The sequence below is a fragment of the Spermophilus citellus genome, assembly GCF_964194105.1.
Source record: "Spermophilus citellus genome assembly, chromosome: 1".
NCBI lineage: Eukaryota > Metazoa > Chordata > Mammalia > Rodentia > Sciuridae > Spermophilus > Spermophilus citellus.
In genome coordinates, this window is record NC_138182.1 from 214,832,507 (window position 1) to 214,844,773 (window position 12,267).

Here is a 12,267-nt window from a genome sequence, read left to right on the forward strand (position 1 = left end):
AGATCTGATTTGCCTCCCTTCTATATTAGTCTTGTTGAAATTTTCATCATTTCCAGATTTCTGACCCCAGAGCCAGAAAGGCAATTGTGGTTGCCTTTTCTCTTAGAGCCATCCATGAAAATGATCGCCTTTTCCCTTTAAGAAAAAGAATTGATTGTGATTCACAACAGCTGAGTAACATAGTTTCTAAAATGGCAGAGTAAATATAAAATGCAATCTAGAAGGTCATATTTTCCACTAAAAAAATTGTTTAAGAGTGTCATTTTCAATAGAGTGGGGATTTGTATAAGCAAGTTTACCATATATAATTAAAGTAATTTTTGTGAAAAGATGTAGATTCAGTTGAGACACAAGATAGCATCCTGATAACAAAACTAACTTGTAAAACTTTTTCAAAGTCAAATGTAAATTGATGAGCATTATTATGAATTGGTAGTGAGCATTATTATGAATGTGACATTTATGTAACAAGATGCTATCCTGTAAATATTTCCAAAATTACTAATAAAAGGAAGAACTAAGAGCCTGGGGTTGAACCTCAGAGGTAGAGCATGTGCTTAACATGTACAGTCTTACGTTCAGTTACCAGCACCAGGAAAAAGAAATGGGTAAAACATTTTGCTAAAGTAAAAGCAGATGAACACATAAAAGGTACAACTGTGTATTCAGCTTGTCATTCTCCTGTGGCAATTTGCTCCAAACTCCCCCAAATCAGATACCATTAACAAATTAGTACACAAAACAATTTTAGGAGCCTATATATTATGAGTTATTTTCAGATGACTAATAGCAGGTACCATAAAATCCCAGACATTTTTCTAACATGTCCAGTGGTTCTGATAGAAGCTGGTCTTTTTCAATTGACAGCAAGTATAAACATCTTTACCCTCTATTAGTCCTGAGAAGATTATTGACTAAAATTTTATGAAATCTGCCTTTAAAAGCATATGTAATTATCCACTGTAAATAGTGCACCAAAGTTAAATAGTTGCTCTAGTGTTTAGTGTGGCCTCAGTGTTTCCTATTTATTTTAAATATTCATTGTGAATATTTATCCAGAGGGAGAATGTAATTATGATCTGGCATATTGCCATTCTGTATCTCTTTATATGAGTGCAGTATCTTCTATTTATGATGCCCGAGCTGACCATGTCAAGTGTTCCTCAAACTTTCACACCACCTCTGACTTAGGAGAACCTTTAAGTCTTCGGTTCCTGGTCTTGAATTTCATTTATTCTCCTCTTCCTCTGTAATCCTGTACTTTTAAAATGAGATGAGACATAGAGGGCTCTTAAAGCTCAGAGCATGACTGATTTTCAAGGGAGCAGTGCAGTGTATTTCAGCTTCAGGGCATGGACACACTGCTTGAGTTCCTATTATGGCTTCTCCATTTGATGGCTGTTTGATGTTGAGCAAGTTACTGGACCTCTCTGTTCCTCAGTTTTTTCATTTTATAACAAGGATACTTTTAATATCTCACAGGGTTATCCTGTGATTAAAGGTCTTTTACATCCACGTATGATATCAAACAGTTACACAGCAGTTACTAGTTACCAAGTACTATTTGGGACAGTTAATGTGCATGCTTGATGTTTTTTGAATGTCATTGGTAAATAAAGCTATACTGTGTTGCTGTTGTTAATACTGTTGTACTATCATGTTGACAACACCTGCCTCAGATGAGTATCTGAGAGTCTCTGATTCAGATTACTTTTATGCTTCTTTTACTTAATCATTTATATTTAGAAGGCTAAGGCTCCACAGGGTTGAAGGAACTATGTTGAAGACATTGGTGATTAGCACCTGAATTTATCTGCTATACCTTCCTTTCCCCCCTTGCTCCTGACTGCCATGTCAATCTTTCCCTCTCTGCATTTGGATCTCATTCCACATGTGTCCTGTGTCTGGTGCATCCTAACTAGTCTCTCTAATTGCAGTCTAATCCCTTTTAAGTTCTGATTTCCACTGCCACTATAGATATTTCCCTAATACACACTTAATAAAACTAACCACTGAGAAGTTATCATTGGCTGCTCATTTTCTATAGCATAAAGTTTGGTACAAGTTTACTGTAAGGTCTACAGTATAAAGTGAACATAATCTGAGAGCTTGCCAAGCCTTCTTGTCCAACTCCTGAGGGCTGCATACTCTAAAACATCCAGTGTTTCATCTTCATAGGGGGCTCATCGTTCTCGAACACAGTTGCTCTGCTCTTGTCCTGTCCTGTGTTTCCTCTCTCTGAGAAGTCTCTTTCTGAACCTTCTAATAAAATTCTACTCACTCTTAGTTGCCACCTTCCTGCCATTCTTTTTCCTAGATTGCTTATATTTTGATGAAAAGGTCTGTGTGAATTAATTACTGTTGAGACTTGTCTTGAGACAACCTATGACACTAAATGTTTGTCATTGTAGAAGAAAAGTTCAGTGTCTCGTTAAAGTTTTCATCTTCGTTAGGAAAAATTTGTGCCTTTTGATTCTGCTACTGTTCGCAGTAGCTAAGGTAATGTGCCTGAAATAATTAACAGATATGATAGGTAAAAAAGGAAATTCAGTTAACTCTCTGTAAACAAATTTCATAGAATGGTATTTGTGTCATTTCCTCTCTTACATATTATATGGTTGATAAATACTTTGTCTCAAATGGTGGACTTGGCCACCAATGTACAATGATGATCTAAAACAGAAAAATTTTGCAAGTAGCATAAAGTGAAAAGACCCTTGAGGCTGGGGTTGTGGCTCCGTGGTAGAGTGTTTGCCTCGCACGTGTGAGGCACTGGGTTCAATTCTCAGCACCACATATAAACAAATAAATAAGTGAAGGTCTGCCAATACCTAATAAAAATTTTTTTTAAAGAAGAAAGATCCTCATTCTTGGAACTTAACAAGTTACTCTTCACATTTTTAGTTTTCTTCTCAGATTCCCTCAGTAAATCAACTCTCAGTGCCACTCCTAAATAATTCCTGATTTTTCTAGCATATTCTCTGTATGTTTTCCAAGCACATGAGACATTTAAAGACATAGTAGTTTGTACAGTATCCCTGCCTCTAATTGCAGCAGGAGTTTAGAGGAGAGTGAGTTCAGTGTGGGCTGAAGTTGTCTGAAAGGCATCATGAAAGAGTTGGAACTATAGCTGATCCTTAAAAGATGAATTTGAATTAAACAGGAAAGTGAACACTGCCAGTTATTGAACTGCTAGAGCAAAGACTAGGGCATATTCAGAGGACTGTCAACCTGACTTTGGCCATTGGAAATTGGATTAGATACAGAGAGTGGGTCAACTATGACAGTCCTGAGAGCCAGACAGGGCACTGACCCAACTGTGTTAAATGTTATTTGAAAAAGTAATATGCTGGAAGTGGTAATTTAGAAAGGTTCCCCTGGGTAGACCGGTTAATATCACATATAATCACAGAAGTTGCATAAAGCTATAGGAAGTTCACACCCTCCTGAAGTCCATCTTAGAGGCTGGTGAAGAATCCCTAACTAGGGACCACAGGACCAGATGGGGTGTTATTGAAAAGCAGTCAAATGGAGATGAAAGCAATGAAGATGGAGATAGGTATCATAAAGAGAAGAGACCCTCAATGTCTGAATTTAACATTTTCAAAATGTTAATGAGTAACTTGAAGAAAAAGTAGAAAGATTTGGATTCATTGGGCATGGAGATGGAGGAAGAACGGAAGGAATGGTCAAAGTCGGCAATTTGTGAGATTAAAAGATTATGCCAGTGAAAAAATTAGACAGGATCCTTAAGGACTAGTTTCAGTTTTGTGCTTATTTAGTTTTATGTGCTTGTATTTATAATTGAAAGTCTTGGAAAAGAAACAACAAATGAAAAGACTCATAATGCCCAAACATCCAAATAAAAGGAAGTTTTAGAGCCACAGGCTCAAAGAGAGCTACATGCTCAATTGAGCTTTGTAAGACAAGGCAAAACGCCTTCCTCATAATATCTTAAGCCAGGAATATGTTCTTTGAATTTACAGCTTCTTAAAATAGGAGTCAATAAAGGGGGGGGGCAAGTGTTTGCAAGTTAACCTTTCGTGGAAAGAAAAAAAAAGTTTTTTCTCCTAACACCATATTTGAAGTCCTGGAGTATTTACACTAATTTTAATGTTTACAAACTTGTAGCCAGTAGAGGTAGATTCCTTTATGTAAGTCATACCGTGAATGTGTAAGTTTTTTTTTTTATGAAATGATATTTTTAATCAAATGAAACTATAAAAGCTTCATTTAACTGTACAGTTGGTCTGTACCTCTTTTTTATATATATATAATCTGTAGTCAGGAAATCCATTCACTCATGCTTTATAATTTTTGTACTTTTAAGTGGTCAGAAGAATCTGACATCTGCATATAGTCACGTCTAAATTGATAATTGTCCAGAAGGAGGGTAATTTTAAAACACAGCATGAAGAAAGGTTGAATCTGTATATTAGAAGGCTGTTGAGAGGTGGAGCTTCCCACCTCCCGACCCCTGAATTTAAATGAGACCATTCTCTCTGGTGAATTTATCTTAAGGTGGGACAACAGCCTCCACACAGGCCGCAGCATTTTGAGTGAGGGAGGAGTCTGCGGTTGCCCAGCCGGTTTAAATGCAGCCTCTTCTTAGCAGTAAACCACACGCATGTATTCATCATTGATTTTCAAATGATAGGTTTCTATATCACTGGTTTAGGATCCACAGTCTTGCATTCCTGAATCTATATTATGCCAAAAGAATAACAATTTGGTGGCTGGAAACAGAAATGGTTATTATACGGCTCCAAAATGCTAGCTGGCACAATATGCTAAAAACAGCAGAACTTCAGCCGTAAAAAGCAGAATTTTTTTTTGTTCTTAAAAATAACTTTATGCTCTAAAAATATGAATTTAAGAAGTGTCATCATGGTTCAAAATATTTTACATTGAATATGTAAACACCTTAAAATATGTGACTAATCTTCTAAAATGGCATGATTTCCAAATAACAAAAAATATCCAAAAATATTCTAGAAATAGAATGCTTTTTAAATCAGTTTTTTTAGTTTTGAGGTATTTATCGGATGAAAAACTGATGTATGTTTTTCCCCCCTGCTGCTGCCCCAATCATTGTTTAAAATGTAGGCCAAAAAGACGTAGGCTTTGTTGGAATTTCTCAGTAAGTATACTGCAGAAAAATAGTTTTTTTTAAAGAAACTTTCTTCAGAACCTCTGTGACACATTTCCATTTTCGTGCACTGGCCCAGTGCTTCTCATATCACAGGACAACACATTTCACGAAGCGGTTTTACTTCCTTTTAGCAAAATAACTCCTCCATGCAAACCAGTATCGGCATCTACCGAGCCGGGGCTTCAGTTTCTTCTGATCTATTCAAGCTTCATTGCACTGCTTAACTGACTATTTTTTCCTTCTTCTTTTGAAATTACTTAGCTAATTTTCCATCTGATTGTTTATTTAAACCAGATCTCACGCAGGCTTAATATGTAAGTGACACATGTATTCAGCGTGTCTGTCTGAACTTCGGCTGACGGGAAAGTATAATACTAATTTTATTGGTTTCCTCATTCCCTTCTTATCCAGTAGAATCTATCAATTCAGACTAAGGCCCTAACATAGTCACAATTATGATTCAGTAAAACATGTTAAATATACAAATCCTCTGAACATTCCAATTTATCAAGGTTTTTTCTTACAGTCTTGTCTTTATTTTTCCTGATGCGAAAAGGTAAATGTATTGTTTCATATAACATCTTTTGCCACCAAAATGCTGTCTAAGTTAACTATCTGGTCATTTTGGTTTTTTATAAATTTAGCTGGCCATAGAGAATTCAGCTAATTTTCTTTTTATTTATTTATTTTGGGGGGTACCAGCGATTGTGCTCATGGGTGCTTCACCAGTAAGACACATTGCCAGCCTTTTTCACATGTTCAATTTAGAGACAGGGTCTCACTGAGTTGCTTAGGGCCTCACTGAGTTGCTGAGGCTAGCTTTGAACTTGCCATCCTCCTGCCTCAGCCTCCTGAGCTGCTGGGATTATAGGTGAAGGTCACTGTGCCTGGCTCCAAATCTTAGCTAATTATTCAAGTTTTGTTTTAGAAGAGTAATTTATATTAAACATCAATGAACATATCTTAAGCAACTACTGTGTACTCAACACATGTTGGGGGGGCAGTATTTGTTTCCCCCATAACTTGGAAAACTGTATTTTTAATCCAATTGACAGATTTAATACTGCAGTTATTTGTTATATGTTCAGCCTGTTCGTTCATGCATAAAATGAGACCGGTAAGTGATTTGGATATGAGGAACAAATATGCTATATGCAATGAGCCTCAAATATACTTTAATTCAAAAATGTTTCTTCAGATTTCTCCTGAAATAGATTTACGTTTTGCTTTTCCAATTCTTCTTTGTCTCTACCTCATGCCATCACATTAGGTCTCCAGACTGGTCCACACCACCAGACCTCCCTAATTCTGAGAGGCCTGCACTATTCCTCTGCTCTAAAGCTCTGGTGGGTCTCACTTCCACCATATACACCCTGGAATTCAAGGTCTCCACAGCCCAGCATCCGTGTCCTCAAAGAACCCTCTTTTTTCATGGGTTCCCCTTTAAACAGATTGCTCACAGTGTCCCCGCCTGTGCTGTTTAACTTTCCTCCCTCAGTCCTTCCTCAGCACTTAGTCACAAGTTTAACATTATATTCCTGTGTCCTGCCTTTTTTTGAGGCCCACACCAATTCCTTCCTCTTTCATGAATCTTTATTGGATAACCTCTTCCCTCCTGGGAAATGAATAAAACTTAATCAGAATTACTCTGTGAGCACCTCACGCTAGGCTGCCTTGTCTCAGTCGTGTGTGTTCCTTGGTTTCTGGATTACCACAAAGGAGGCTCAGGGCCTTTCAAAACTGGAGCCCTGTCCTTGCCTCCTCGCTGGATAGCACACAGTGTCTTTGGTCCAGGAGTAATAGATACTTGTGATTTGTGATGATGATAATGTGACAGTGAGGTCTAACTGCCTCCTTTGGAGCCTCAGAAAGCAACTGTCTCCTTTCCTGGTGAGCATCATGAACCAAGTAGTTGGTTTTGTCTTACTCTCCTGTCAGGGGCCGTGCAGGAAGCCAGCACATGACTTTCTAAGTTAGCTCTCATTCCAGCTCAGGTAACATTTCCAGCCAACCTCTGTAGCTCTTCTTGTCACGGAGCAGTATATTTTGAAATATGAAAAATGGAGGCCTTCAGATACCCACTCGTCTCTTAGTAGGGAGCTAAACAGAATCCTGAGAGAGTCCTTCTGGTCTTCCTCTGTGTTCTTCCTGCGCCTAGTGAACCAGAACTTGAGTGGAGGTGCCCTCGCTTCACTTCAGCTCCTCAGGAGGAGTTGCTTTTCAAAGATCTGTGTGAGCAGGAAATCCTGGCAAGGCTGCAGGGTTATCACTGCTTAGTGAGGAGGGCACACCAGATGCAGGAAAAGCCATAAGGAGTATTCACTTCCAGAAAAAAGGGGAACTGAAGAGCAAGATGTGTAAGTGGCTTCCCCTCCCCCAGCACATCCTAGAAATTACAGTCTTGCTGCCCTTTCTTCATTTAAGGACACACACATACACAAAACAAAAGCCAAACCGATGAGCTGAAAGAGTGAGTCACGCCAGCCAGGCCTCCACCAAACTAGTCAATTAAAGTGCAGGACCAGTTCTGTGCTTTTCTTAGACCCTGAAGGACTGTCTGACTATCTTCCTGAATTTTTTAAATAGAAAAAAATTATATGCTGATTTCCAAGCCAGTCGATGTATATAAGCTCTTTTCTCATAAAAGGGTTTTAATCTTCATTCAGAGGAATATTAAATAATTAAATGATTGGGTTACTCTTTACACGGAGGCCAAACCAGTCATCCAATGTTTTTTTTTTTCCATGTGTGTATCTGTATGTCTTACCATTAGCTTTTATTTTTATTCTCACATAGCACAGTCTTTAGAAACATGTTTGAGTCTAGATTTCTATATGAATGCTATCACTGTTTTGTATTAACAGGGAACGGGTATGGTAATCCCCGAAACTCACCAGGTCTGCTGGTCTCACCTGGTAACTTGAACAAGAATATGCAAGCAAAATCTCCTCCCCCCATGAATTTAGGAATGAATAACCGTAAACCAGATCTCCGAGTCCTTATTCCACCTGGCAGCAAGAATACGATGCCATCAGTGGTAAAGCAAAACTATATTTTAAATAAATGTTGATGATGTTTTGTATATGTTTTACTGTTTTAGTACTTGTCTAACTTTATGAATTAAGTTCTCTCAAATAATTAACACTATTATCTAATAGGGTTTTAATGATATTTATAGAACCCTGATTTATTGAGCTGTTACTTCTGGTAACTGGTTGGCATTTGCCCTCTCCATGTTGGAAAGAAAAAGAAAAAAAAATCTAGTAAACTTCTCTATAGGACTACATTCTTCTGGAGCAACATTTTTTTTAAGGTTCCCAATTTATAGTTAAAAAAATAAATCAAGTTCTAACTTTGGTCAAATCATAACATTCCATAAGCAGAATAATAGATAATGAGGTATTTCATAGCCTAGTATTTTTACAATATTTAGTTATTTATGTCCTCAAGGTTCTAACAATGAAAAATCCCATAATTCTTAAATGAACTTTTCTTGTTGACTGGCAATTCCTGTCTTAGACATATTGCAGTGTTAATACCTAATGCATCGCATGCCTGTGTACTGTCTCAGTTCATTTTTGCATGTATATTCTTCATGAAAACAACTGTTAGCTCAAAAGCAAACTGTTAAAACCGTAGACATTTTGAGAACAAGGTTATGCTTCATCACAAGAGTTTGTTGGACTCCTAAGGAAAAATAAATAAATAGATATGTAATATGAATTTAAATATATATTATATTCTCAGATCCTGTCATTTTTCTATCTCATGGGTCTGTGCGCCTAAGATGAAGAGCACATTGTGGGTACAAACTCAACAACAAAGAGGCTTATATCAGTGTTCTCCAAATTATCTAGGCTTAGGAGCGAGAATGTTTAAAGATCCAGTAGAAAAAATTAGATCATTCTGCAAACACATTTCTACATTTCTTTTCTTCTCTCTCTCTCTCTCTCTCTCTCTCTCTCTCTCTCTTTTCTCAGTGGAAAGCTTCAGGGTAAAACAGTCCTGCGAGCTGATTAGTTTATTATGGCACAGTGCAGATTAATTTTGAATATCAACCAAAAAAATCACATAATATTCAATGTTCCCTTTGGAAAAGACTAGGTCTAATAAATAAAACCTCCCACAGGGCTACAGCTAAGCAGTGTGGGCCAGGCATGGCAGGCTCTCTGTCTCAGCAGATTTATTTCAGGTCCCTTAAAACTGATGCTTTCCCAGGGACTCTGTGAGTGGCCTGTCAGGTCTCTCTCTGGCAGCCAGGTGTGGCTTCCTCCTCCTCCAGCAAGTAGGGTTTCAAAGTGCAGTCTTTTTTGTTCAAAACATGGTGGTGATATAATGAACATTGAGACACTGACCTGTACTGAAAACTAGATAGATTGTCTTCACATTTGAGACAAACACCTCATTAAAGGAAACAAAGAATGCCTTTGTAAGGAGTTATCTTTGGAGTCTGGGTTTTAAGTCTGTTTAAACTGTTGTGTCTATCAGAAGATGTTTTTCTTTTTGTTGAAAAGATTTTGCCCAATTATAAATATTTACAGACACTAATTAATAAAACTCCTTTCCCATGCTCTCAGTCTGAGGATGTTGACCTGCTTTTGGTAAGTGATGAGAACACTTCCCTTCAGAAATATCCAGAGCTGCTTTGAGGTAAAGGTGGTAGCTCTGATAAAATAGAAACAACCACAAGAATGAATCCTAATTAGAATAAGTTTTACTCCATGTATGTATACTATGTCAAAATACACTCTACTGTCATATATATCTAAAAAAGAACAAATAAAAAAATAAAATATAAAATAAAATAGACTTTGAAGCTTAATATAATGTGTTCACATCGATTATAGTAAAGTGCCACTAATTTATAGTACCATTCATAGGTGAAAAGAATGTCTAGTTATTATTATTTTTTTCTGTTTCAACCTCTGTTACTGGAGGCCATATTTTCAGTATATTAAGACTTAAAAATTCCAACACAAAAAATATTTCTTTTGTTATTTAAAACTAAAATTAAAATACTCTTTTTCAAAAAACTTAAGTGCCTTAAGTTTATGAATATCTTTAATCTCCTTGCTATAAGGAGTTAAATATAGGCATTGGCTGCTTTACCACCTAGTTTGAGGGAAGTTTAGAACAATCTGAAGAAAGTGGTCAGAGCACCACCTGCTGGTCAGAATATAACATGAACCTCTACCTGTCTCTGTTGTACATAGAGCTGAACATAAAACCTACCATGGTTGATTTTAATTTTTTTTTAATTTGCATTTGAATAAAAACTGAAACAATGGAAGTACAGTATACATATTTCATCAATTCTCAACATAGTCTGTTTTTACCCATAATAAAGCTATGGTACTTGTTACTAGTTCAGTTGCCTAGGAGATACTGATGTAATGGGTTACTATGGCAACAGCTGGTCTCTTGAAGGATTGTAAATGATAGGGTTGGCAGAGTTCATAGAGACACATGTTAAATGATTAATTTCATGAGCTTTGTATCAAGTTATCTCTTTATGTGCAAAACTAATACTGAAATCTAATATTTTTAACTTTTAAAATTTTTCCATTGGTAATATATATATTTTTTTACTTTAAAAGAATCAAAGGATAAATAACTCCCAGTCTGCTCAGTCATTGGCTACCCCAGTGGTTTCCGTAGCAACTCCTACTTTACCAGGACAAGGAATGGGAGGATATCCATCAGCCATTTCAACAACATATGGTACCGGTGAGTAGCTTTGCCATGTTTGAATATTACATTAAATATTTTTATTAAAAAGAAAGACGAAAAAGTTATTATCTTTACCCTACTACAAAGTTCTGTCTAGCACGTGTGGTACCCCGAGCACTGTGCCATTACTTGTGTTTACTAAGACAAAATGAACATCCACATTTTTTTTTCTTAAATGACTGAAAGTTTTATTTACCCAACCTGAATTCCAAATAGAAGAACAGTCAAGGAAATTGAGCTGTTATTTATTTGATGTAATAAAAAGCTCACTTTCTCAGGATTGTTTAAAAAAATTCTAGATCACTAAAATATGTAATTGCTGTTAAACCAGTTGTAGTGTAGTGAACTGGAATTTCAGACTACACTATTTCAAGGCTTTCATGGAATACTTATTTTTGGTGAAAAATATATTCTTGTTAAGTAACAATTATCCTTGATGTTTTGTCTCCCTCTCTCAGATCAAAAAATTTGATCAAAGTCAAGAATATTTAGAAATTGAAAATCTTTAATTTTATTTACCATTTGCTAATTTTCAAATTAAATTCCCTCTCTCTCTCTCTCTCTCTCTCTCTCTCTCTCTATCTATCTATCTATATAGAGTATTCTCTGAGTAGTGCAGATCTGTCATCTCTGTCTGGGTTTAACACTGCCAGTGCTCTTCATCTTGGTTCAGTAACTGGCTGGCAACAGCAACACCTACATAACATGCCACCATCCGCCCTCAGTCAGTTGGGGTAAGCAATATCATTTCTTTCATAATATAACTCTAGAATCTGTGTTTAAATGACAAATGCGATCTTTAAATGTATGTTTTCATGTCCCATTAGAGAGTGTAAAATTCTACTTTGTAGAAATATAAAAGTAATTTTCAGACTAATAACTCTCAAGGAGAGTAAATATTATATCCCTTATGCTTTAAGAAGACGGGGAGCTCTGTAATGAGATAAGTCATGTCCTTATTGTTTTAGGCTATATCTGTTTCCACTTATATCAGTGATGGAATTTTTATTTAGTTGAGTTTCCATACAGTTATTGAGGGAAGTTTGAAGGCATATATAGTTGAGTTCTTTGAGTTTTTGAGACATTTGCGATTCTTTCTCATTGAACATAAACCACATAGTTTATGCTAATGTGAACCTAACATTCATAGGATCAACTATTCAGTTAACATATAGGTTTCATATATTTATACTCATAGAACACGTGTGTATTTATAGATATTTTATTTAAAATGTATGTATAGATACTAAAAACATACAATACTAATTAGAAATGAGGGTATAAAAAAATTTCTGGTCTTTTCTGGTCAAAGATGTGTCTTTCTGCCCCCTTGTGGTAATATTGAGATATGTCTTTATCATAGAAATGACTTGTCATTTACCTAT

General features: G+C 36.3%; 1 protein-coding gene across 17 annotated transcripts in view; it reads left to right on the forward strand.

The window, feature by feature from the left end:
* MEF2C (myocyte enhancer factor 2C) overlaps positions 1 to 12,267 on the forward strand; it is a 184,766-nt gene that overhangs the window by 146,694 nt on the left and 25,805 nt on the right. For all 17 annotated transcript variants that reach the window (XM_081290796.1, XM_081290781.1, XM_081290794.1 and 14 more), the window contains 3 exons: positions 8,017 to 8,189; positions 10,750 to 10,879; positions 11,481 to 11,616. In XM_081290796.1, coding sequence (XP_081146922.1) covers positions 8,017 to 8,189; positions 10,750 to 10,879; positions 11,481 to 11,616 — 439 coding nt within the window. The remainder of the gene's footprint in view (positions 1 to 8,016; positions 8,190 to 10,749; positions 10,880 to 11,480; positions 11,617 to 12,267) is intronic.